Below are 27,755 nucleotides of genomic sequence, written 5' to 3'. Positions count from 1 at the left end.
GGCCTGGTCACAGACCGGGCCGCGGGGGCGTTGACCCCCGGAACTCTCTCCAGATAAACTCCAGATATATATATATATATATATATATATATATATATATATATATATATATATATATATATGTTTGTGTTTGTGTGTGTGTGTGTGTGTGTGTACTCACCTAATTGTGGTTGCAGGGGTCGAGACTCAGCTCCTGGCCCCGCCTCTTCACTGATCGCTACTGGATCCTCTCTCTGCTTCCTGAGCTTTGTCATACCTCTTCTTAAAACTATGTATGGTTCCTGCCTCCACTACTTCACTTGCTAGGCTATTCCACTTGCTGACAACTCTATGACTGAAGAAATACTTCCTAACGTCCCTGTGACTCGTCTGAGTCTTCAGCTTCCAGTTGTGACCCCTTGTCCCTGTGTCCCCTCTCTGGAACATCCCCTCTCTGGAACATCCTATCTCTGTCCACCTTGTCTATTCCCCGCAGTATCTTGTATGTCGTTATCATGTCTCCCCTGACCCTTCTGTCCTCCAGTGTCGTCAGTCCGATTTCCCTTAACCTTTCCTCGTACGACATTCCCTTGAGCTCTGGGACTAGCCTTGTTGCAAACCTTTGTACTTTCTCTAACTTCTTGACGTGCTTGACCAGGTGTGGGTTCCAGACTGGTGCTGCATACTCCAGTATGGGCCTAACATACACAGTGTACAGTGTCTTGAACGATTCCTTATTAAGGTATCGGAACGCTATTCTCAGGTTTGCCAGGCGCCCGTATGCTGCAGCAGTTATTTGGTTGATGTGTGCCTCCGGTGATGTGCTCGGTGTTATGGTCACCCCAAGGTCTTTCTCCCTGAGTGAGGTCTGTAGTCTTTGTCCACCTAGCCTATACTCTGTCTGCGGTCTTCTTTGCCCCTCCCCAATCTTCATGACTTTGCATTTGGCTGGATTGAATTCGAGAAGCCAGTTGTTGGACCACATGTCCAACCTGTCCAGGTCTCTTTGCAGTCTTGCCTCATCCTCGTCCGATTTAATTCTTCTCATCAACTTCACGTCATCTGCGAACAGGGACACTTCAGAGACTATTCCTTCCATCATGTCGTTCACATATATATATATATGTGTGTGTGTGTGTGTGTGTGTGTGTGTGTGTAGGCATGCGAGACCAGAAGTTGGCTCTATGCTGGTGCTGCATACTATGGGATTAACTTCAGATATATGATGCACAATGCGTTATAAGAATCTTAGTTTAGATTACAGTCTTCCCTTTAGCCTGGCTGGCTAAGTGCTTCCGTCTTAGGATTAGAGGAAGGAGGACAGAGACTCCAGCACTCCTCGCGCTGAATGACCCACACGGGTATAACGCTTCACGTATAGTATAAGCAAGAAAATTCTAGAAGGCTCTTCTTAGGTTGTCCAGCTTTGCATACGTTGTCAGTGTTATGTAGTATGTTGCTCCGGTGAGATGTTTGGTATGTAGGTAATGTTTAGGTTCTTCATTCAGTTGAGTTCCATTCTTTCTCATCTTTTATTCTCATAGATTTGTTTAATTATGCATTTATTACATACAAATCAGAGCAGACAACTGCTTGATCCTTGTTATAATCTACGCGTCTTCAACTAACATGGCCACCTACAACTACATTCGTATTCATTAAGTCTACATCTTCTCGTCTGCTTGATCAATTATCCTCACCAGAAACAGTGAATGTTCTAGCACGGACCCCTGGGGAACCTCGCTTGTAACCCTTTTCCATGTATTTTCTTCTAAAACCACTCTCTCTCCCCCTCTCTTTCTCCAAATGTACACCTGTTAACCCTTTCGGGGCATAGTTACTAGGCCTTTTGTGTGTCCATATGCTTTTGCGCTACCGTCCACAGGATGGATATGGGATGCACAATAAATTAGCCACTTCGGTGACAAAATCTAAAATCTAAATCTCTCCCTCTCTTTTTCTCCTGGTCTTTGGATATTCTTGATCCATTGATACTCTTTTCACTTCGCTTTGCTTGTCTAGCTAGTGGGAAAACACTTCCCGAGTCGCAGTGTCAAAGGCTTTCTTAAAGGCCAGAAATAGGCTATCAAGCCCAGTATTTTTTTTACTTATTTCTTGGTTGAACTCCATAATTCATTTGATGCTTTCTAGTAAGTTTGTGAGGAAGGAGTCGTTGAGACATACGATTATTATTATTATTATTATTATTATTATTATTATTATTATTATTATTATTATTAGATTCATGAGGAGTGTTCAGTCTATGAGGGTCGTAAAGTGCCATGGAAATAGGAGGGAAGCAGATTCCATCCAGGGAAGAGGAAGGCAGTTACAATTTCTGGGATCAAGATCCCTTAACCAGCATCAAGGAAGGTGAAACAAGAGCCTGAGAGAAACTGGTAAGGGATGAGAAAGACAACAGCAGAGAGGAGTAAGAGAGTGGTGGTACGTGAAGATGGCAGCAGGAGGTGGCAGGCGAGGGAGTGGGCGAGGCAGCTGGGCGGTGCAGGTGTGGCACTCATGCCCAGTGCCACCGTGGCCCTCCCTCCACTTCGCTGCCACTCGCACGACCAACCCAAACCTCCAACCCGTCTTCCTTCACCCCTCTCCACCACCACTGAGATTTTCTGGTCTTTTGCGACCTCACTCCCTCTGGGGCAGAACTCAGACCAAGAGAGCATCGAAGTCGTCTTAGGGAAAGGAGAGCGTGGGCGTGGGCGTGCTAGGAGGGCAGCACGACAGGTTGGGCCGGGGCAGTCAGAGGGTCGTGGGCGCGGCTGGCAGGGTAGGGAGGACCGGCATATCGGGTCCTGTCATGGTGAGGAACAAGTGAGGGAGGGGCAGCGCTATGCGGCCGTGGCGAGGTTAGCTCTAACATCGGAGAGAGCCTCTCTGCCACCATGGACAGGGCCCAGCGTCTGCGCCTCATACTGCAAGGACTCATATGGGCCTGGATCTACCGGCATGTGGACGCAGGTGAGTAATCTTTATCTTGGCCACCTCATGTTATTCCCTCATGTTGTGACCCCCCCTCATATTGTCCCCCTTACGATGTCCACCTCACGTTGTCCCTCTTACGCTTCCCTCTCGTTCTGTGTCCCTTGTATTGTCCTCATTTAGTGTCCTTCGGGATGCCCCCCTCATGTTCTTCCCCCTGTTCTTCGGGTGGTCTTGGGTTACCTCAAGGTGTGCAAGAATGCCAGCCGGGAGATAATGTCAGACGAAGCAAAGAAAAGTCACGTTCTAGCGACTCCAGTGAACAATAAATTATCAGATACAGTTAGAACTACAAACATTTCTTGCTACTCATGCCAGATGAGGTCAAGCAGAGAATGAAACGAAGAAAAGCGTATTACAAAAATATACATTAAAAAAAAGCGATTCTACAGCATCGAAAAACTCTTATTTGAGAGTGTTTATGGACAGAAAATTAACTATGTCTATCTCAAATTGGACGGGAAAAAACAGAAGAATGCAACGTAGTAACAAGAGACAGGTTGAATGCCTGAAGTTTAGGTAATTCTTTGCCTAATAATAACCATCATGATGATGAGTCAAAGCATACTAAATCCTTGTAAGTGGAAGGACATAACTCACACAGAGGCAACAGCAGGAACGAAAGTTTACATATTTCAGTCTCTCACTGAGATCCTCTTCTGATAAAGAAGAGGGCAAACTTTAATTTTCTGTTTTTTTTTTTCCCTTCTCCATGTGGGTCATACCCTCCCAGTACCCCGTGTGGTATTTGTGACAAGTGCAGCGAGTCCTCGAGCCACGAGTCCTCAAAAAATGTGCAAGATGTTTTATTTCCAGCGAAAAACACTGCTCTCTAATGAAATAAAGAGCATCTTGCTCTTCTTTACCCCCAACAGCTGGCTGGTGGCCGCTGAAGAGCTCTTAATCATCATCTTGAACAGTGACCCAGCTCTAATTATAATGACAGCCTCTTTGGAGTATTATGATCCAGCCTCTTGAGCGGGATGGCTTAACCACTTGTGTGTGTAAGACGACTTAACCTTTTGCGACTGTCGCGTTGACCTCTATAAGAACGATGAAATGACTGGTGAACGATGGCAATTTAATTTTTTTTACGAGAATAATGCAACATGACCTCTTCAGTACTATGACCTAATCCCTTGAGAGTGGTGATTTAATGAAGATCTTTAGTTTTTATCGCGACAGTCCTTCATTCCAAAAGTAAAAAGCCTTAATTCCCTAGAGAATCACTACTTAATATTAACACACTTTAAGCTCTCTAGAATCATCTTAGATTCCTTAGAATGGTGAATCTGACAAACAAAAAAGAGATGGCAGACTCCCACATCTATGATACCGAGGTACATCATTTGTGCTATTAAAAACAAAACCAAGTCGGTTTGGAGTCAAATCGATTCAGTGGCACGATGCTCTTCTTCTGCTAGACAATCCTCACTACTGCAGATGTTCAGTCCCGTTAACTGAATAGCCTTATTATGCAGGGGATGCCCAGGCTGTGAGCGGCAGTCAAAAGGATTACAGAGGCGAGTAATGGGTCCAGGGACTGGGCTCCAGGGTTATGACAGGTAATCAGGTCGCAATGATAATGAACAATATACAAATTTACGATCTGGTAACAGTCGTAATGAGATGTTTATGCATACATTTAGTGAGAAAACATTACAATGTAGTTTGTATGTGGGTATGACTTATAATACTCGGACCTGGTTCTCTCTCTTGCAACATTTGTTGCAAGAGAGTCAAGGAGGAAGAAGTCTCTCAAGAAGCTGGAAATATCGGGAAGATAATAAGGTAAAGCCACAAAATCGAAATGAATTTCTGACATAAAAAATGGCTTATGTACGTTTTTATTTGTAAAAAATGGATATATCTGCAGTGTGCTGCTACTGAATTCCAAACGATAGTTACATAGTGCAAAAAGACTGTTTCTATAATCTAAATTTACAGGAAGGATAGCTGCTTAGAGAAGGCAGGGAATGTAAATGAAGGAAAGAGGGAAAGGAAGGAAGTGTGTGTATTTAATTAGCGGAGTTTTCTGGGGTTGAATTGCAGCTCCTGGGCTCGCTTGGTTTAGTCTCTATCTTTCTCAGTCATCCCAAGTAATAACCACGTTTACGTCGTAAATAGCTGTCTGAAAGCAAGCTATTTTACAACATAAAACAGGTGTACAGATTTTTTTTCAAGTCGCCATTTGATACAGAACTACATCGAATAATGATGCAACTGTACACAGAAAGTTGTGAAAACTCGGACACATCAGCAACATCTGGGTATCTTTATTGTAGACGTTTCTCCATCCAGTGGCTTCATCAATACAAATTCAAGGACTTAATTGGAAGCCAGTAGAACTATGCACAAAAGACGAGGTAATCAGTCCCTCAGTTGAGGGACTGATTACCTCATCTTTGGTATATAGTTCCACTGTCTTTCTCTATGTCCTTGAACTGATAAAGCCACTGGATGGCGAAACGTCTGCAATAAAGATACCCAGATGCTGCTGATGTGTCCGAGTCTTCATCTTGTCTGTATTGTATAGCATACAGAGAGCTTGTTTGAGCCGGTCTGCCTGATTACATAGATTGGACTCCTGTTTCGCTAACAGCTTGTTACAGAGAACTGTAATCTTTACTTGACTTAACGTCACACTATTTTCATGGTGAAGCCTCAAAACTCGTAGGGAGTCATGCAGCTCCTGGGAGGCGGGAGAGCTGCAGCTCCTGGGAGACGGGAGAGCTGCAGCCTCGTGGTTCAAGAATACGTTGCTAGCATCGAAGTGTCACTCTTGGTGGGTCTCGTCCGATGACAGAACCACAGTAAATGTGCTCACAAGGCGGTGTGTGTACTCACCTATTTGAGTTCATCTATTTGTGGTTGCAGGGATTGATTCACAGCTCCTGTCACCGCCTCTTCCCTGGTAGCTACTAGGACCACTCTCTCCCGGCTCCAAGAGCCTTATCGCACCTTTTCTTAAAGCTATGTATGGATCCTTCCTCTACTGCTTCACTATCCGGATTGTTACACTTCCTGACAATTCTAAGGCTGAAGAAGTACTTCTTAAGAACCCTATGATTCATCTGAGTTTTCAACTTCCAGTTGTCCTAATGTTCCTGTATCACATCTCTGAAACATTCTGACTCAGTCCATCTTGTCAATTCCTCTCAGTATTTTATACGTCATTATCATGTTCCTCCTATTCTTCCTGTCCTCCAGTGCCATCAAGCTGAGTTCCCTTAACTTCTCCTCATAGGACATACCCCTTAGTTTCGGGACTTGTCTTGTTGCAAACTTTTGCACTTTCTCCAATTTCTTGACGTGCCTGACCAGGTGTGGGTTCAATACTGGTGCTGCATACCCTAATATTGGAATTACGTATACGGTGTAGTGTCACGAATTACTCCTTAGATGCAGAAACGCTATTCTTAGGTTTGCCAGGCGCCCGTATGTTGCAGCAGTTATTTGGTTGATGTGCGCCTTAGGAGATGTCCTCAGTATAGCACTCACCCCAAGATCATTTTCCTTGAGTGAGGTTTGCAGCCATTGATTCCTGAGCCTGTACTCCGTCTGCAATTTTTTTTGTCCTTCCCCATGTGTCATGACTTTGCACTTGGTGGGGTTAAACTCCTGGAACCATTTGTTGGACTAGGGTTGCAGCCTGTCCAGATCTCTAGTATTCTCCTCATTAATTTCACGACGTCTCCGAACAGGGACACCTCTAACTCTTCTGTCATGTAATTCACATTTACAAGAAATAGTAGTAGTAGTAGTAGTAGTAGTAGTAGTAATAGTGTGTGTGTGCACGCTCATATGCGTGTGTGCGGGTATACTAGTGTGTGTGTATGTGTTCACCTACATGTTACAGGAGTCGATTCACAGCTCTTGTGTGTGTGTGTTTGAAAGAGAGAGAGAGAGAGAGAGAGAGAGAGAGAGAGAGAGAGAGAGAGAGAGAGAGAGAGAGAGAGAGAGAGAGAGAGAACGAAAGGGGTCTTGATCGTGCCTCTTCTTACGACCAACTAGAGTGCAATAACCTCGTCACATTTATTTTTAAACCCTTGTATGGAGTTTGCTTCCACTGTGTCAATGCTCAGTCTCATTTCTCTACTACTTCTAAATTGAAGAAGTGCCTCTTTGATATCCTTAAGGCTCATCTGGGCCTTCAACTTGCAGCTCTGCCTCATTGCTCCTTTTTCACGTCCTGCAACAAAACTGACTCATGAAAGCGTAATGACACGATTGCAAACAAACCATACCACGGGCGGGATTAGAACCCGCGATCAGAGAGTCTCGAAACTCCAGACCGTCACGTTAGCCACTGGGCCAGCTAGCCACAATAAGACTCATTCAACTAGGTATATTTCTACACCATAGGAAGGTTAGCATAGCACCATTGTGACCACAAATGCAAGTTTTTACAGTTGAATCTCCAGCTAGCGTGGCCGTGACGAACTCTAGCTCAAGTCCCCTCTAGCTGGCCAAGTGGCTAACGCGACGGTCTGGAGTTTTGAGACTCTCTGCTCGCGGGTTCTAACCCCACCCGTGGTATGGCCTGCAACAAAATATGCAGTAGTGTACCGAAGGATTTATTTTTAAAGTTCTGAATGTCACTCTTACAGTCTGCAAACTTTGCCGGATTTTTTTTTTTTACTTCCCTGCACCTCTAGGTAAAGTTTTTGGGTAATGGTTATCCGTATGTCCATTTTCTGTTTTTATAATTTTTTTTCCCTTAGTGGTACTCTGTTTACAGTCTTCTTTTTATTCATCACTGTCTTACAGGTTTACCCACATGATGAGCTGGGGTTCACTCTCACGAAACATTTAGTCAACTATTCGTGAAGTTAGTCTGAGGCTGCGCAGTCTTCCCTCGCCACCTTCAATTGGTTTTCCGTGAACCGAACCACGAATTTCTCTCTCTCTCTCAAAAAAAAGCAATGTTTGCTGTAAATAATGAAAGGTCAACATATGTATTACGAAAATTTGTCTTTACTGAAAGAAATTGGCACTCACCTTTTTTTTCCTCAACTCACAAACCCGAAGAGAAAGTTGTATGTCGCAATATACAAAAGTTGTCTTATCAACTTCTGAACGTTCCCTGCAATCACAGTAAATAATTTTCTTTATTTTTCTGTCTTGAGTGGCAGACTACATAATAAAAACTTATTTTAATCTATAATAAAAATGTATATTTAATCACGAAAATTACAAGAAGGCCGCCCCTTCATGGCGTCTGGGCAAGCCCAAGCAACATTATAATCTGCACACACATATCTTGCAATGTACGATGAAAGGTCCCAGTGTAACCGTGTAACTTAAAGTTCATGCACTTGGGGACTTGGATATCAAGTGACGTTGGCCTGTCATAAGCACAACATACGGACGTTTTATTTATCTTAGGTTAATACAACGCCTAATAACTCTAAAAATATTATTTGATATGCCGCTCCTTCAGCATACAGAGAGAACAGTGTTGCAAGACCACACTTCGATCATCGTTAGGAATTCTTGGCTTCCAACACTGCAACAGATGTGGCAATGATCCGGGGAGAAATCGAAACATGGTCTTACGTTTCCTCTTCGAAAGTGTGGTTATATGTGCGAAGTGTTTAATCAAATCATGGAAAGGGCGGGAATCGAACCCATGGCTCGAACCATAGAACGTATAGAAATATACCTAGTTAGATGAATCCTATCAGAACCAGCTGGTCCAGTGGTTAGCGCACTGCGAGCTTTAGGCCTCACTTGCCAAGGGCTCGATCCCCACCCATTCTGTGATTTGTATGCAGTCGTCTTATTGCAGTATCGTGAATCAAGTTCAGTGTTGCAGCCACGGTACAGCGAGAGACTTTCTTCTCCGGAGATTTCGGAAATGAGCCGCTGCCATTGTCTGATGGCTGAGGGTCTTCAGGCGAAACAGGGGAAAGAATCTACACAGAGTGACATGGAGGAAAGTTCTTGTGACATGTACTGCAACACAACATTTGTGGCATGTACCGCAACACACAACATTCACGCCATGTACCGCAACACGGAACATCTGCGCCATGTTCTACAACACAGAACATATATAGAATAACCCTGCAACACATCCATTGTTGAATGTCCCCGCAACACACATCCAGTGTAAAATGTCCCTGCAACACATATCCATTGTAGAATGTCCCCGCAACACACATCCATTGTAGAATGTCCCCACAACACACATCCAGTGTAGAATGTCCCCGCACCACATATCCATTGTAGAATGTCCCCGCAACACACATCCATTGTAGAATGTCCCCGCAACACACATCCATTGTAGAATGTCCCAGCAACACACATCCATTGTAGAACGTCCCCCGCAACACACATCCATTGTAGAATGTCCCCGCAACACATCCATTGTAGAACGTCCCCCGCAACACACACATCCATTGTAGAATGTCCCAGCAACACATTTGCGCCATGTCCACAACATAAGACGATCGAAACAAGTCACTCAACACACAATACTTGAAATTATGTAGTCTGTGGTGTTTTATGATTTTTTTTGTAGGTTAATTTATTGCTTCTTGGGGTTTTATCCATCTTCTTAGCGGTTTATATTTTCTTTTAGTTCTGCAATCTCTCGTGAGACATTTTAGTGGCTTATATTAACTTCCAGTGTCTCTCATTGGTTTAAAATGTTTTTAGTGTGTTTTAGTGACTTGCATTGGTTTAAGGGTAGTTAATATTTGTGATATGTGAAGGTTAAAGATGTAGGTGGTTGCAGAGTCGTGAAGGGGAGAGAGAGAGAGAGAGAGAGAGAGAGAGAGAGAGAGAGAGAGAGAGAGAGAGAGAGAGAGAGAGAGAGAGAGAGAGAGAGAGAGAGACAGGCAGACAGACAGAGAGACAGAGAGAGAGATGCAGAACAAGCTTCATTGGAACAATGTTTAGCTCTAAGTAGAGCTCTGTCAAGTCAATTCTGGCTCTGCTTAGAGCTCTGTCAAGTCATAGAGGTTTTTATTGGGTTTTAATAAATTATTATAGCTTATATGATATCCCTAACACTTTTTCTTGTGATATCATTATTATTACTATTATTATTACTATTATTATTATCATCGTACTCAACGGTGAGTGCCAAACTCGCAGGGGTCATGCAACCCTCGGGGGATGGGAAGCAATCAGGTTTGATTCATGAAATGAATAACTCCAGGTCCCCTGGATGAAGAGACCTTCACCAGCATCAAGGCACAGGTCCCCTGGATGAAGAGACCTTCACCAGCATCAAGGCACAGGTCCCCTGGATGAAGAGACCTTCACCAGCATCAAGGCACAGGTCCCCTGGATGAAGAGACCTTCACCAGCATCAAGGCACAGGTCCCCTGGATGAAGAGACCTTCACCAGCATCAAGGCACAGGTCCCCTGGATGAAGAGACCTTCACCAGCATCAAGGCACCGCCCACCCTTGAAGGCCATAAGCCTTATTTTTAAGAAGCAGTGAGCTCATTGTCCAGACTTCAACGTCTACTAGTGTATACAGTATTACCAGTGTATATCCTCCTACTAGTATATACAGCATTAGTATTGTGTATCTACCTACCGGTATATACAGTATAACTAATGTATATTATCCTACCAGTGTATACAGTATTACCAGTGTGTATCCAGCTACCAGTGTATATCTTATGGGATACGTGCTGACCGACACGTCTTCGATGGCTCTTCTTGGCCAGTTACCGTCGCAATAAATTTAATCAAGAAAGCAATATGGATAAGCTTCTTGGGGAAGTGTATCGGAATATCGACTCTAATGGGTAATAAATTAAGTGGTTTGAAGTGGCCCTTACTGTATTAAAATGTGTTGTGGCGAGCAAGGGTGTGCTAAATTAGAGTGACTTTGGAGTCAGCGATGGTAAATTTTAAGTGGTTTCTAGGGTCTTTAAGTGGTGTGTCGCGAGCCACTTACACCCACGACAAGAGCGGTGCTCATAAAACTCGCCCACGAGTCTCTTGCCATTCAACAGCTGATTTGCAGAACAAGATGCAAGTTGAAGCCTTCAGACATCGTTTGTCGGCCCAGACGCTCTGACTGACTCGAGAATCATGCTCTCTTATTTACAGTGTCTCGCCTCACCAACTCTAAAATAAGACATGGTGAGAGGCAGTCGTGAAATGAATTATTATAGTCTCGGGCAAGCGCTAACAATATACAGGTTATATAGAGCCTGGGGGAATAGAAGACAACCAGGTTTGATCTGGAGGAGAAGGTCAGTCCCAATTCCTTAACGCCAAGAGAACTTCAGCGCCTTGAATGCTCTGCTTTCCTTCCCCCCGTCCCCTTCCTTGAAGAGTATCATGGCAGAGATTCAAACTTGCACTGCATTGTTGTTAAATAGGTTCAAACATAGGACTGCATTTGTCTGGTTACGACATAGGTTCGAACACGTGCTTGCATTTGCCTGTCTATGGAACACTTTCAAACATAAGGATGCATTTTCGTGTAAGGAAAGTTTGAACGCAAGCTTGTATTTTTCTAAGCTTGAAACAGGTTCCAACACATGATTGTACTGAATGGTTACAACTAGCTTCGATCACAGCTAGCTCTGAGTGGTCGTGAGACAAGTTCCATTGCTGACATGCACTGTGTATTCATTACAAAGCTCTGAACAAAGAACTGGCTTCTGCAACTCTGTTCTGGGAAAGATTCGAAGACGCTGGCTAATGTTACGAGACCTATTCATGAGGTGTTTTCGAACACAGCATCATAGAGATACACTTGTCTTTGTTCGTGGAAAGAACATACGTATGTTACAAACACGCTTCGATTACTGATATTCCTTATCACTAGGCTTGTCTATGTTGCTCTCTCTATCTTCCTGTGGGTCTCTGTTGTCTTCTGTCGCTTCCCCACCTTAATCTGAAACGAATTTCCATAAGCTGTATCTCGCACCTGTGACAATACCATGCCCATCTGTGTGCCATTATAGCAGAGCCAGTGTTTGTGATCACCTTGCAGGCGAATTTGTGGTCACACTGGCAAGACACGGGGCGTCAAGGACTCACGAAACACACGGAAGGACTTTGCTTTTAAGATACTAACACGGAATCTTTACCTTGTGGGAGAGAAACTGCTAGCTGGGAAAAAAATCTCTAGTTTTATTTAGGCAATAATGCTCTGACTATGGGAGTTTACAGAGTACGTGAACTCTACAGGTAGAACAGATAACAGGGGAAACTTTACTTTTGGTATATGACAAGGCTAAACAGAGATAAGTAATCCTGCTTTTGGTACAATAACTAGGAAGAGCACGAACCACTTCTTGACACATGAGGTAATGACAGCTAATCACAGAGAGTATATTGGTTCCCTCACCTTCGTGTGATAGTGTGACTTTTAAATGGTCCAAGTCGGACCGAAACGTCGTCATAAGCTTCTCTCTCCTATGTGCTGGTTATTTGTGTATGGAAAGAGAGTAGATACCGGGAAATTATTATTACAGTCCTAACTAGGAGCTAAAGACACATGTTAAGATTCTTTTCCCCTAACCTCCGTTCCTACCAATACATTAACTGCGCTAAACAAGTCACGCCTCAAGTAACATCATGAAGTGTACAGACCCATTGTATTTAAGACGTATAGAATAGGAGGAATAGTGAAGTTAAAAAAATCGCAGCTCTACTACCATTACTATTACTAATAGTTAATGCTGAACTACTAATAATTCACGTCTGTGCTGGGACATGCATATATTCATAGAAAATCACTGAATTTATTATACTTATGTGAAGCGCTAAGGCTGTGTGGGTTATTCACTTCACGGAAGTGGAAGTTCAACTGCTTTCTTACTGTTTCTTCCCCAGTAATAGAGATATGCCTGCGAGTTTAGACAGTTTTGAGAACTTTGCCGAGGTTCAAACCACGGGAGAACGACAACCCAGTGGTGCTAATAACCACGCTCTTGACCAAAGGCTCCAGCAGACGGTCATCATATAACTCAGACCCGCGTCAGGAAACACTTGTCCTGTTTTCTGACAAACATTACCTAACCCAATCTGTTGAAGCAACCTAATCGAAAGAGTGAGAGAGAAAAAAAACAGAGAATAAAATACTCGATTATGCGAGTGGTAATCACGGTGCAGACATCCTACACTGGCAGTCAAGCTTTCCTGCTCAATGCTTGAAGGAGCTAATGGTTTCAACACGCTCACGTGTTTATTTACACATGTTGGAGTTTTCTTGACTCCCCGCGCCGATGGTGTGAGATCAGTGGCCACGTAGGTTGGTCTTCAGTGTTGACCTTTAACGTGTTTTGCTGCCTTTAAGTACCTCTAGTATGTGACTTCGTGGCTTTATGATCCTTTATAATGTGACTTTGTGGGCTCATGACACTCTTTAATATGTTTTTGTAGGTTTGACATGCTGTGTAATGTGACTTTGTCAGTTTACGAGCATTTATAGTGTGACTTGTGGGTTATTGATCCTCTATAGCGTGACTTTATTGTTTATGATCCCTTATAGTGTGACTTTGTGGGTTTATGATCACTTATAGTGTGACTTTGTGGGTTTATGATCCTTTATAGTGTGACTTTGTGGGTTTATGATCCTTTATAGTGTGACTTTGTGGGTTTATGATCCTTTATAGTGTGACTTTGTGGGTTTATGATCCTTTATAGCGTGACTTTGTATAAAGGCACATTGGCATTATATTTATATTTATTATTATTATTGTTATTATTATTATTATTATTATTATTGCTGTTATTATTCCACTTGAGAAAAAATGTATCGCTATCGAAGGACATTGAGATTTATATTATTTATATGGACAACGTAAATAAAATAATAGCAAGAAGAACATTTGTATGTCAGTAAATTTTCAATTTAAGTGTACACGTACTCACCTATTCGTGGTTACAGGGGTTGAGTCACAGCTCCTGGCCACGCCAGGGTGCGTAATAATACTGATAAATATGAACAGCAAAGGGAATTGAGAAGACAAAACCAAAGCGGGGTGACAATAAAGACGAAGAATGAGAGAACATGAATATGAGAGAGAGAGAGAGAGAGAGAGAGAGAGAGAGAGAGAGAGAGAGAAGGGAAAGGTATGAGAGAAGGAAGGGGATTAGAGATATAGGGGGTAGAGGGGACGAATGATATGGATAAGACGCAGGTCTTAAGACATAAGAAGGATGACATTATAATCTGATCACCTCCAGGAACACCAGAATGAAATTCAACGCTGTTCTTGGTGTTACAATACAATTCAACACTGTACTCGGTATTACAATGCAATTCAACACTGTACTCAGTATTACAATGCAATTCAACACTGTACTCGGTATTACAATGCAATTCAACACTGTACTCAGTATTACAATGCAATTCAACACTGTACTCGGTATTACAATGCAATTCAACACTGTACTCGGTATTACAATGCAATTCAACACTGTACTCGGTATTACAATGCAATTCAACACTGTACTCGGTATTACAATGCAATTCAACACTGTACTCGGTATTACAATGCAATTCAACACTGTACTCGGTATTACAATACAATTCAACACTGTACTCGGTATTGCAATGCAATTCAACACTGTACTCAGTATTACAATGCAATTCAACACTGTACTCGGTATTACAATGCAATTCAACACTGTACTCGGTATTACAATGCAATTCAACACTGTACTCGGTATTACAATACAATTCAACACTGTACTCGGTATTACAATGCAATTCAACACTGTACTCGGTATTACAATGCAATTCAACACTGTACTCGGTATTACAATGCAATTCAACACTGTACTCGGTATTACAATGCAATTCAACACTGTACTCGGTATTACAATACAATTCAACACTGTACTCGGTATTACAATGCAATTCAACACTGTACTCGGTATTACAATGCAATTCAACACTGTACTCGGTATTACAATGCAATTCAACACTGTACTCGGTATTACAATGCAATTCAACACTGTACTCGGTATTACAATGCAATTCAACACTGTACTCGGTATTACAATACAATTCAACACTGTACTCGGTATTACAATGCAATTCAACACTGTACTCGGTATTACAATGCAATTCAACACTGTACTCGGTATTACAATGCAATTCAACACTGTACGTTGTATGAGTCAACTCTTCTATGAACTTCATCTGCCGTGAAGGCTGTTCCAATAATATTTACGAGAAATTACACTATGTAGAGAAGTTCTTACTGTCAAATTATATTATAATTACATTAAATTATAATTATATTATAATATATAATTATATAATATAATAACAACAATAATTGTTATTGTTGTTGACGTTGCTGCTGCTGTTATTGTCTGCGATAACTTAAGATAGTGGCCATAAATGTTACAAGATGTCCAGAGGTAAACATCCAAATGCGCAAGAAAAACAAAGTCCAAATGTGTAGAAAAAACACATCTAAATGCGCAACAAAAACATTCAGTGATTTTTTTTAAACGCAAAACTTTCACGAACTGAATCAAGACTTTTCAAGGGGGTGGGCGAGAAGGGTGCCTTGATGTCAGCCTACGGGCTCTTGACTCCAAGGGGACGGAGATACCTCTCTCTCTCTCTCTCTCTCTCTCTCCTGTGGGACCAAATGTGATTACGAACTATTCTAAGGCACTGCTTGACCCATACGGGCTTTGTGCTTCCCCACGTGCATAATAAATGTTGAAAATGGCGTAAAATACCGACAAGTTGATGATTAAGACGCAACACTGGATATTACTGGAACGTTTCGCCCATACAGTAGGCTTGCTCAGTCATATACAGAGGCAGCAGGTGCAGTACATAAGATAGACTGGTACATGGCGCGTCACTGTAGGATGTGTTAATTACCTCAGCCTTCAAGGTCCCTCGGGAAGTATATTCTGCAGTGTGACCTTAAATGATGCGTCCCGTTACAAAGAGAAAGTGTAAAAGTGTTAACCTCGGTAGTCAGAGCAAGGTATCCCCCGTTTCCTGAGAGCCTAGCTCACTCAACCTCAATGATCCGAGAAGGGTATCCCTGTATCCTCTTAGTCTAGCCCTCTCAGTCTTAATGATCTGAGAAAGGTATCCCTGTATCCTCTTAGTCTAGCCCTCTCAGTCTCAATGATCCGAGAAAGGTATCCCTGTATCCTCTTAGTCTAGCCCTCTCAGTCTCAATGATCCGAGAAAGGTATCCCTGTATCCTCTTAGTCTAGCCCTCTCAGTCTCAATGATCTGAGAAAGGTATCCCCCGTTTCCTGAGAGCCTAGCTCACTCAACCTCAATGATCCGAGAAAGGTATCCCCGTATTCTCTTAGTCTAGCCCTCTCAGTCTCAATGATCTGAGAAAGGTATCCCCCGTTTCCTGAGAGCCTAGCTCACTCAACCTCAATGATCTGAGAAAGGTAACCAGGTATCCTGCATGCCTAGCCCCCTCAATGAAGGTCCTAGCAACTCCTAGCATTGCATTCAAGACTGTGGTTCCCAGATGCTTGGCTCATATTATTGGCAAGGTCTTTGGGACTGTTTAGATCGTTGAGTGCTGGATGTGCAGTTTACAACTGGCTAAGTCGTTAAAAGGTCTGCTTTAGGTGTGGTTGGGTCGTTAAGGCCTGCTTGAGTCGTTTAGGTGTGGCTGGGTCGTTAAGAAATTGATTCATCTAGATTTAGAGTTGTAGACAGTTGAAGGTTCAACTAGTCAGGGTGTTTCGGAACAAGTGATTGAACACCTTTCAAAAATGACTTTCACTATTCAATAAGGTTTTATATCGCTTCTGCTGTACTGTTGTGTTTGTTGTTGAGTTTAGTGCTGTTGGTCAATGTTCTCTGGGTGGGTTTAAAGCCTGTCGTTTACACGAGGGTCATTAAATAGTGAAGGGATTAAGTGCCCATAACACCATTAAGTGCCAATAACACCATTAAGTGTTCATAACACCATTAAGTGTCCATAACACCATTAAGTGTCCATAACACCATTAAGTATTCATAACACCATTAAGTGTTCATAACACCATTAAGTGTTCATAACACCATTAAGTGTTCATAACACCATTAAGTGCCCATAACACCATTAAGTGTCCATAACACCATTAAGTGTACATAACACCATTAAGTGCCCATAACACCATTGTCATGACACCATTAAGTGCCCATTACACCATTAAGTGCCAATAACACCATTAAGTGTCCATAACACCGTTAAATGTCCTTAATACAATTGTCATGACACCATTAAGTGTTCATAACACCGTTAAATGTCCTTAATACAATTGTCATGACACCATTAAGTGTTCATAACACCCTTAAATATCAATAACACCATTAAATGTCCACAACTCTGTTTTATGGCAGCTACGTCACAGTGTTGCCATTAGTAGTTCAATGTTTTTATTTTCTCTTTGCCTTCTCCCCTTCATAAAAAAGGGGAGGGCGGGAGCGAGTGAGGGATGGAGCGAGTGAGGGAGCGAGTGAGGGAGCGAGGGAGCGAGTGAGGGAGGGAGCGAGTGAGGGAGCGAGTGAGGGAGGGAGCGAGTGAGGGAGCGAGCGAGTGAGGGAGCGAGTGAGGGAGTGAGGTGCCTCCACGCTGGTCAAATGCTCTTGATCTATGCCAGTGGTTCTTAACCTTTTAAAGTGCCAGAATCCCCTCAGCCAAAAATTAAAAAAAAAATTTTCCCCGTAGCCAAAAATTTAAAACTTTTAATTTCTTCGGGAAAAATTCTAAATATTTCTCTTAACTGCAATAAAAAAAAAATGAAGGCGAAATCAATGACTCATGAATAAGAAATTATACTTAAATTATAAATCGAATAGTACATTTGGGTTATTTAGTGGATCTTGTTATTGATACTGAAATCAGAATTTTTTTTTTTAGGAACAGCTAGACGGTTTCTAGTCTGGCGGAAAATGGCACGAGAACCTCCAAAAAGGTTCTATTTCTGCTACCTGTGTGAACCTTTTGAGTTGATCACACGGGAAGTTTTTTTTTTTCCCGTCATTGATTCGAATTCCATTCGGATTCGTCAGCTTTCAGTTTGACTAGATCGTCTTTTGTTGCATTACTGTCAGTCGTGGAATCCAGGCTTAAAATAAATGGGTTCCGAATCCCTTCCTGAGCCACGGAAACCTCTCTGTGGTGACAGTAACCACGGAGAAACTGAAACATGTCCTGCAAATGATGCTTCACTTCAGTCAGGATGGACAGTACTTTCGTCCGCACCATCAGCCTCATCGAGTGAAGAAAAATGAGCAAAGTTGCCGTTCTGAATGTGATTTATCTTAACTGGAAGCTTTGAGTGAAGGCTGACAACTCTTCCCTTGGCAGTGGTCACATTCATTCCCGTTCCAGTGGTCACATTCATTCCCGTTCCAGTGGTCACATTCATTCCCGTTCCAGTGGTCACATTCATTCCCGTTCCAGTGGTCACATTCATTCCCGTTCCAGTGCTCACGTTCATTCTCGTTCCAGTGCTCACGTTCATTCCCGTTCCAGTATTCACATTCATCCCTGTTCCATGGATGGATATGTTCAGTTCGTTGACATGTGACTATATGTGTCCAAGCAGCAGAGGCGCCTCAAGTATTTCTACACAATGACAGGGAAATCAGGATGGTAATCCGGGTGGGTGAGAGAGGTAGCTGGGAGACTTACTCTGAAGCGCCGTTATTATTACTCTTTTTCTCTTATTTGGGGGAATTTGGGGAAGGGGGGCTAAGGGGATTCTTTAAGGGGGGCTAAAGCCCCTGCAATATCCATCCCCTTAGCCCCTTCAACGCCAAGGAACTGCGACAGAAGTGCGTGAAGATGACGGCTTACGAATCGTCTTTCACGAAATAAACAATGATCAGCGTCTCTCGTACCCCAGCAGCCATGAATTTCCAAAACCACGGTACGGCTGGGGTTAGAACCCATGGCGAGTGAGCCGTAAAAAAACGCCAGGCCAGTGCGTAAACCCCGGGGCTTTAACTCCGAGTTTTATTTACAATCGTGTTATTACTATTTCGTGAACTATGACTCATCGTCCGCTCACGGGTGTACAGGCTGCACCCTATGGTTAAGTACCCACTGGTGTACTGTACTGGGAACAGGAGCGGCCCTCCTTTTCCTCGGATCAAGCCTAACTGCCTCCTATTCCTCCTGGGGTTTTATGACCCCTTTCGATTTAGCTGTTCTTCGTGAAATGAAGAACATTAACAGTTTGCTAAGCAGTTTATTGGACGTTCTCCAGTTGCTGCGTTCACTACATTCACTACATTCACTACACTAGATGCTCACTGTATTCACTAAATTCACTACATTCACTACATTCACTACACTAGATGCTCACTGTATTCACTAAATTCACTACATTCACCACATTCACTATATACTCTTCATTCACTAAATTCCCCCCATTCACAGAGCAAAATCCATCACTAGTGACATTAAAATCTCAAGTAGCTACTGTCATGGTGCCTCTGCCGTTTCTTACTCTCAAGTCAGAATGATAAAAACATTCGTCACAATATTTGATCATAATTTGCCGATGACACCAAAATTAGCATGAAAGTCACCTTATTTGAAGAGGTAATAATATTTAAAGATAATATTGTATCAATATCCGTGGCCCCGGACTACTCAACATCTTACCAGAAGATATCAGAAACACGGCTGGGAAAAGCTTGGAAATTTCCTGGAGAACATTGGTCAAGTATATCCACCAAGCGGATATGTGAAGGATATGTGGGCCAGCGGGCCGCCAGCAGCAAGGCCTTGGTTGACCAGGCAAGCACCAGACAAGCCTGGTCCACTGCAGGCTCCGTGAGTAGAAAAACTCTTGAAACTCACCAAAGGTATATCAAAGATATGAAGGTATATGGGAAAGGCAGAGAGCAGAGCACTTGAAAGTCCACACTCAGGCTGCTGAGAACTATTTCCATATAGATTAAGAACTATCACGTGAGTTAATCAGAGAGAGAAAGAGAGTGAGCGAGCGAGAGAGAGAGAGAGAGAGAGAGAGAGAGAGAGAGAGAGAGAGAGAGAGAGAGAGAGAGAGAGAGAGAGAGAGAGAGAGAGAGAGAGAGAGTCAGGCAAGAAGGAAGAGTAACTGTCTTCACTGCAGAGATCACAGTGCATTATACATCCTGTTTATACGCTTCTCTTACTCAAGTTACAGTCTGTAGTTATACTCAGAGCGAAGCAGTGATTACCAGTGACTAGTGCCCTCGTTAGTGACAGTGGTTAGCTTAGTACAACTTCCACAAAGTATGTGGTAGAATAGATAATGCTAGAGGTGACTAGAGGCAGCTAGTAGAAGTGTAAGGGGAATAGTAGTGGATACTAGTAAGAGGAAGTAGATAAGAGGCGTATTTAATGTCCTGCTGTTGTTGTTATGTGTGTGTTTCTGTGTCTGTTAATTTAAGAGACACACGGTGATGTCACTAAAAAAACAAAGTTACAGTGTTTGCTTGAGGGAAGGTCAGGAGGTAAGGCAGTTTGCTTGAGTCATCTTTAATTACCTTGCATCGTTTAACGTCTCTCTTGAGACAAGATTAAATATATCTCTATAATCTCAGAGACTATACAGCATTCAGTAATAATTTTTTAGTTGGAGTTTTATTGCATTTTCATATATTTTATTATGCATGTTGTGTATATAAAGCAGAATTATTATTATTATTATTATTATTATTATTATTACAATCAAAACTAAGTGCTAATCTACAAAGGTCATAATGCTGCAGGATGTGACGTGATGAAGATGAAATATGCGATGATCGGAGACCAGTGAGGGTGAGGAGTATGTAGGAGGCAGACTCAGTAAGGGTTGTTAGTGGGGGACCGCTGAAAGGAAAATGTAATCAAAGTTGGTGTAATAAAGCAATCGTTGTCAAAAAGTCAGAGAGGGAAACTGCGTCAAAGGTGAAGCTGTCAGCGAAGTAAATTCTGCCTGCCCGCTGATAGACAGGACAGTCTATTAAGAGATGAACTGACAATAGAATTTGACAATTCTCAGAGCTGCGCTGAGCGTTTCTCCACGAGATATCCATGAGTGAGATACGTGTGTATGTGCGCGATACATAGGCGGGAAAATGACGTCTCCCAAAACACGACAACGATAGGAAAACCAGAAACCTAAACAAGGTTTGACAGAATGCAATTTGTTATGGATCATCTCAGACCACCGCTGTTGCAGGTGGTTGCGAAGTTGTCAAGAGACCTCTGCAAAATAATCTGAGAATGGAATACCCCTATATGAAATGAGGAGGTCAGCAGAGTCCGCCGGGTCGTTGCCCCAAACATCCACACGTCAAGGGTTCCAACAGAAAACGATGTCTTTCTATTTTGCTAGAAATGCGACGCAGCCGAAGTTGTATACGAAGAACGCTGCAACTTCATTCAAGTATACACAAACACAGTTACATGGGTTATCATACATGGCAGCATATGTGTAGAGAACCTGGGATAACCCAAAAATGTCAGAGTGACTTATTTCCATTGAGGTAAGGAGTGATGCGACACGTGTTACAGCCATGAGAAATGCATACAAACTCAACTGTATAAATGCTAGTTGAATCTAATTAATGGCCTAGTATAACTGTCCGGAAAAACTGCTGCAAACCCGATACCTTCAGATCACCTGCAATCATCACATGACCTGCAATCATCACATGACCTGCAATCATCACATGACCTGCAATCATCACATGACCTGCAATCATCACGAGGAAGCACTAAAACCGTATGGGTTACGGAGCACCTGAGACTGGGAGGCGTAGAATGCAACCAGGTTTAATCCAGTTAAGAGAAGGGTAGCTCTAATTCCTTGACCCAAGAGCTCTTCAGCAGCATAAATCCAAGAGCATAATATTGACTTAAAGCAAGTGACTTTATTATTAGTAAAAGTGCGGTTGAAATATGCATCACTGAATAGTCCGCAATCTCAGTCACTTATTAAATCTATTTCAGCTCGTGGTGTGGTAACTGTAACAAGGTAATTACAAACCTCTTATGTAAGAGATAACTATCCCAGTGACCTTTCCACAACCAAACAAACACTAGCTCTTTATTGTGGAGAGTGACCTCATCTTGTAGCTCTTTGTAGTGTATTTGTATGTCCATTATATGTGTGTGTGTGTGTGTGTGTGTGTGTGTGTGTGTGTGTGTGTGTGAAAGTACCACAGTGAAAAAAAAATAAAACCTGATCGTGTTTAATGTTTACAAACACACATCTTCAGCTCTCTGGTTTTATTTCCTGTTTTCACTGCGGTATTGCGTGTATGTCGGAGAGAGAAAGAGAGAGAGAGAGAGAGAGAGAGAGAGAGAGAGAGAGAGAGAGAGAGAGGTTAATAAGGGAGGAGTGAGAGGGAGTGCTAGATGAGTGTGTGGGAGGAAAAGAATGTGAGAGGTGCGTGTGGGATTGGTATGTGAAAGTGAGTGTGAGAGAGGAGTGTGGGAGGGGGATGGGCACGTGTGAGAGGGAGTGTGAGAGAGTAGTGTGTGTGTGGGAATGTGAGAGAGGAGTGTGTGTGGGAGGGAGTGTGAGAGAGGAGTGTGTGTGGGAGGGAGTGTGAGAGAGGAGTGTGTGTGGGAGGGAGTGTGAGAGAGGAGTGTGTGTGTGTGTGAGAGAGAGGAGTGTGTTTGTGGGAGTGAGAGAGGAGTGTGTTTGTGGGAGTGTGAGAGAGGAGTGTGTTTGTGGGAGTGTGAGAGAGGAGTGTGTGTGGGAGGGAGTGTGAGGGAGGAGTGTGTGTGGGAGCGTGAAAGAGGAGTGTGTGTGGGAGTGAGAGAGAGGAGTGTGTTTGTGAGAGTGTGAGAGGAGTGTGTGTGTGGGAGTGTGTTTGTGGGAGTGTGAGAGGAGTGTGTGTGTGGGAGTGTGAGAGAGGAGTGTGTTTGTGGGAGTGTGAGAGAGGAGTGTGTGTGGGAGGGAGTGTGAGGGAGGAGTGTGTGTGGGAGCGTGAGAGAGGAGTGCGTGTGGGAGTGAGAGAGAGGAGTGTGTTTGTGAGAGTGTGAGAGGAGTGTGTGTGGGAGTGTGAGAGAGGAGTGTGTTTGTGGGAGTGTGAGAGGAGTGTGTGTGTGGGGGGAGTGAGAGATGAGTGTGTGTGGGAGGGAGTGTGAGAGAGACCCATGAGTCAGAGAGTTATGAAGACAATACTACTACGTCAAGAAAGACAGACTCACCAACTGACTAACACTGGTAAACAGCAGCAGCAGCAGCAGCTGCAGAAGGAGTGAACACACAGGCAGGCGATGACCCTCCACAACGCCTCCACCTGGAGTTAACTGCACGAAAATTAAGAAACTTTGTAAATACAATAACAACCATCCTTGCCTTCCACCTAGTGTTAACTTCACAAAAAAACAGAGGCTGTGTAAACAAACTAACAACCGTCTTTTCTTAAAACCCACTTTTAACTGCACGAAATTAAGAGTCTTGCAGAGTAACCGCAATCACAACAATCCACATGATTGTGTAAGAAGCACCGGAGACCCAACATATATCACTGTAGTGGCAGGTTAAACTATCTCGACTCGCCACTAAACCTGGACGGATTGCTGTTCCCAGTCCTAGAGTAATTTGTAATCTTCACGATATGGGGAGACTGGCATTTCGCAACCCTTTCTCTCCTGTGAAGTTGGTTGAAATTCCTCACAAAGTGTCAGAGTTGCCTAATTAGGTAGTGTGGTGCACTTGTTAAATGGGGGAAATGCCACTTAGTAATGAGTGAAAGGAAAGTGTTGTCAATTAGCACCTCAGGTTGATGAATGAACAAGTAGTTAAGAGCAAGTGTACATTACCAACATGACTAAGAAGGGTATTATTATTATTATTATTATTATTATTATTATTATTATTATTATTATTATTATTATTATATTAAACGGTAAGCCTTGTGAGTCATACAACATATGACGTGGTGGAGGCTCGAGCCTCCTTACGGTAAGCATAGGATACATACTTCACCTATCTGTATGACAGTGTGGGTGTCTTTACTATAGAAGTTTCGTTAGCGCAGCAGGTTTCTTCAGTCGAATACAGGTGACTGTAATACTGGAAACAGTAGAAGCGGAGAGGCAATTTTGAGGTGATCAGTCTCGATGCCATCATTGAAAATAATCAAGAGGTCAGAGAGTTAAATCCCAGAGCTGAGAGTGAGGTGCAGTGGAGACCCGTGGTTCCCACACTGCTCAGGAAACGTTTAACAGAGCAAGACCTTCAGGGAAACCCACAATGATCAGGTCACTTCATTGGAGACCCTAACCAGGCAGCCAGGAAAAGGTCACTTCACTGTGACCACGATGGTATCCAGACTAAGAAATAAATTACGTGATACGCATTCAGAAGAGTTAAATTTACTCAAACCTTTTAAGCGAACATTAAGATGTGATTTAATACAGGTAATTAAATTAATGTATGGGAATGGCAGTCATAATTCCGAGAAGTGCTATTACGCTGCACATCATCCGTAACTTACATAGTTAATGTTGCATATCATCCCTAACATGTAAAGGTCTGGAAATGTAACCAATAATTTCAATCTAGCGACCCTGCAAGGAGGGTCCCTGGGTACAGTTGAAATTCTCTTCATCCACTCACAGTATAAACCATTTACCCACGAACGAAGAGAGAAATTCACTCCAATGAATAGAGACCTGACTGTTCTGAGAGGTAAGCTTATGGTCTCCATCGTCAGGACAACCAATTGAAAGTAATTCATTACATACATTTAAAAACTAAGGATTGTATAAGAATTCTTTACATTAATTACACTGCGTTACCTTGAGGCTTTCCATAAATAGCCTCATATGAGGCTAATGGCTGCTTGTGTTAGATCAGTAGACAGCTGGTCAAATATAGGGCCTTAGCACATCTGCCGACCACTTGGGACTAATTTCCTCAAGGGTCAAGTGTCCACCCCACACATGATGCCCACGTAATCACTGGCTGTGATGCACAAGTGTAAAATATGCTCGATGACTTGATAAGGCAGACAGAGACACACTGAGATGAGGGGAGGACCTGGGAGGAAGGAGGGCACAGATGGATGCTAAAGACACAGATGGGTCACAGTGACGCCAGGAAGTACTTAAGTCTGAAGGTGGCTAGGAAGTGGAAAGATCCTAATGAGGGAGTAGTGGAAGCAGAGTTTATTCATAGTGTCAGGAGTAGGTATGACAGTGTCCATGAGAAAAGATTTTAAAGTGAAATATTGTAATGGGAATCGATGTCAAGAGCCGAGACTCGTAATTTGCAGCCAACAATTGGTGAGTGCGCGCACAAATACACACACACACACACACACACACACACACACACACACACACACACACACACACACACACACACACACACACACACACACACACACACACACACAAACAGATGTGTGTGATGTGAAGCTGATGAGAAGAATTCAATCGCACGAGGACCAAGCAGAACTACAAAGGGATCTGAACAGGCTGCAGGCCAGGTCCAGAAACTGGTTCCTGGAGTTCAACCCCACCAAGTGCAAAGTCATGAAGATAGGGAAGTGCAAAGAAGACCGAAGATGGAGTATAGTCTAGGGGGACCAGAGGCTACAAACCTCACTCAAGAAAAAGGATCTTGGGGTGAGTACAACACATCTGAGGTGCACATTAACCAAATACAGTGGAACCTCTGGCCACGACCATAATTCGTTCCGAAACTCTGGTCGCGACCCGATGTGGTCGTGACCCGAACCTAATTTCCCCATTGGATTGTATGTAAATACGATTAATCCATTCCAGACCCCTATGAACTATATGTAAATATTGTTTTTTTAAGACTTATAAGTGCAAAAATAGTTTATTATACCATAGAATCCACAGTGTAATAGTAAATTAAATGTAAAAACCTTGAATAACACTGAGAAAACTTTGAATAACACTGAGAAAACCTTGAATAGCACTGAGAAAAGCTTGAATAACACTGAGAAAACCTTGAATAACACTGAGAAAACCTTGAATAACACTGAGAAAACCTTGAATAACACTGAGAAAACCTTGAATAACACTGAGAAAACCTTGAATAACACTGAGAAAACCTTGAACAACAGTGAAAACTAAGATTGCATAAGTCCTTTCTAGACCCTCTTCTAACCGTTCGTTGTAAACAGTTTTTTTCAAAGAGTTTTAAGAGAGGCTTCCTGACGCTGGTGAGGGACTTTCCATTCAAGGAATTTGACCTGACCTCTTCTTCCTAGCATCTAAGCTGATTGCTTCCCACTTCAACAACTGTGTGATCCCCTACGGGTTTAAAGCTCCTCTCTCCATGAATGTGACGGTAGTATTAGGGAGAGACTGACGGTATATTCTAGCTGTTCTTTGAAGAACATAAAGGCACAGTACCGTAACTGGAACAACACACAAATAATTCTCACATAGGAGAGAGAGAGAGGAGCTTACGACGGCGTTTCGGTCTGACTTGGACCATTTACAAAGTCACACAGTATGACTGTATATAATCGAGGTCGGACGGAAACGTCGTCGTAAGCTCCTCTCTCTCCTGTGTGTGGTTATTGATTTATGGAACGTACCCACACGTGTTTGGACGTGTGGGTACGTAACTCGTGCAGAAACACACGTACTGACGTGCATTCGAAAGCCTTCGCCCCCCGACTAAGGTTACACCCGGCAAACAATATTTGGCCTTCGTGAGAAGAGATCAAAGGGTCACATTCACAAGACACTGATCCATCTGGGGAATCATTAAAGCATTGGGATGAAGGGAGGAGGAGGCAGAGAAATCTCAGGGATATATGTTGCTGCCTCGCCTGATGATGAAGGGAGGAGGAGGCAGAGAAATCTCAGGGATATATGTTGCTGCCTCGCCTGATGATGAAGGGAGGAGGAGGCAGAGAAATCTCAGGGATATATGTTTCTGCCTCGCCTGATGATGAAGGGAGGAGGAGGCAGAGAAATCTCAGGCAGATCTGCTGCTGCCTCGCCTCTTGCATTGTGTTGCTTGCATGATCTCTGTATTGCTGATGCTGCTTCTCCTTACTTCCGATTCTCCCTCTGGCTTCTGTTGCGTTTGTTGTTGATGCAACTATTGCAGGTGCTGGTGCTTCTGCTACTGCTGCTGCTGCTGACTTCCTTTACATCTGTACGTATCTTTTGCGGAAATTTAGAACGAAATAACTGAAGAGTCAGGCTACACTACAGTAAGCCTACTCCTGCTAGGCAAGTTATACCCTTCATTTATGTTTTGCTTTTATTTATATACTTTATTATAGTCCCTCCTCATTCATATTTAAAAAACACTTTATTATAGTTGAAAAGAGTTTGAAATACGTTAGTGAAAAAAAAAGTTCGCATTAGCCAATAATGTTTAAATGAGGCTGGTGTTGAGACTCGTTTATCAAATTTTTTTCATCATAATGGCTTTGCTCATTACAAAAATAGTATATAATATAGACAGCATGATGAATTAGACACATGTGCAACAGTTGGGTATCTATTTTTTTTCTAAAGACGTTTCACCAAACAGTGGCTGTTATCAGTTCAATACAGAGATGATATATAAAGACAGTAGAAGGTGAGGTAGTCAGTCCCTCAGTCTGGAAGCCGGTGCTCAGTACTTTACATCGACAAAATGCCCAGCCCTTCTAGGGTAGGGTAGGTGCCTGAGCCCGAGCCTTTAGCTCATAAGACTGTCATTCCCATTAGCCCCCTTGGGGCGGGGATGGCAGACCAGAGAGGCCTAGCTTGTGGCTAGGCCTGGGGACAGTTGGTCCCAAAGATGAGGAGGTACTTGTGCCTCCTCCCATGGGAGACTTAGGTCTCAGACACTCCCTAGAGAGGGAGCCAAGGCCGGG

The 27,755-nt window shown here is 43.0% G+C and overlaps 1 protein-coding gene across 4 annotated transcripts in view; it reads left to right on the top strand.

Moving 5' to 3' along the window:
- The first annotated feature begins 2,642 nt into the window (after positions 1–2,642).
- The window catches only part of LOC128696299 (collagen alpha-1(XI) chain), a 107,669-nt gene continuing 82,556 nt past the window's right edge, over positions 2,643–27,755 (top strand). For 2 of the 4 annotated variants that reach the window (XM_070092304.1, XM_053787475.2), the window contains exon 1: positions 2,748–2,955. In XM_070092304.1, coding sequence (XP_069948405.1) covers positions 2,880–2,955 — 76 coding nt within the window. In that variant the 5' untranslated portion in view covers positions 2,748–2,879. Of the gene's footprint in view, positions 2,956–27,755 lie in introns of all 4 variants that reach the window. The other 2 variants (XM_053787476.2, XM_053787474.2) reach the window with 2 other exon arrangements.

Source organism: Cherax quadricarinatus, chromosome 39, assembly GCF_038502225.1.
Source record: "Cherax quadricarinatus isolate ZL_2023a chromosome 39, ASM3850222v1, whole genome shotgun sequence".
Lineage (NCBI taxonomy): Eukaryota > Metazoa > Arthropoda > Malacostraca > Decapoda > Parastacidae > Cherax > Cherax quadricarinatus.
Note: the sequence above shows the minus strand (reverse complement) of the source record. Positions and strands in the feature narration are given on the sequence as shown.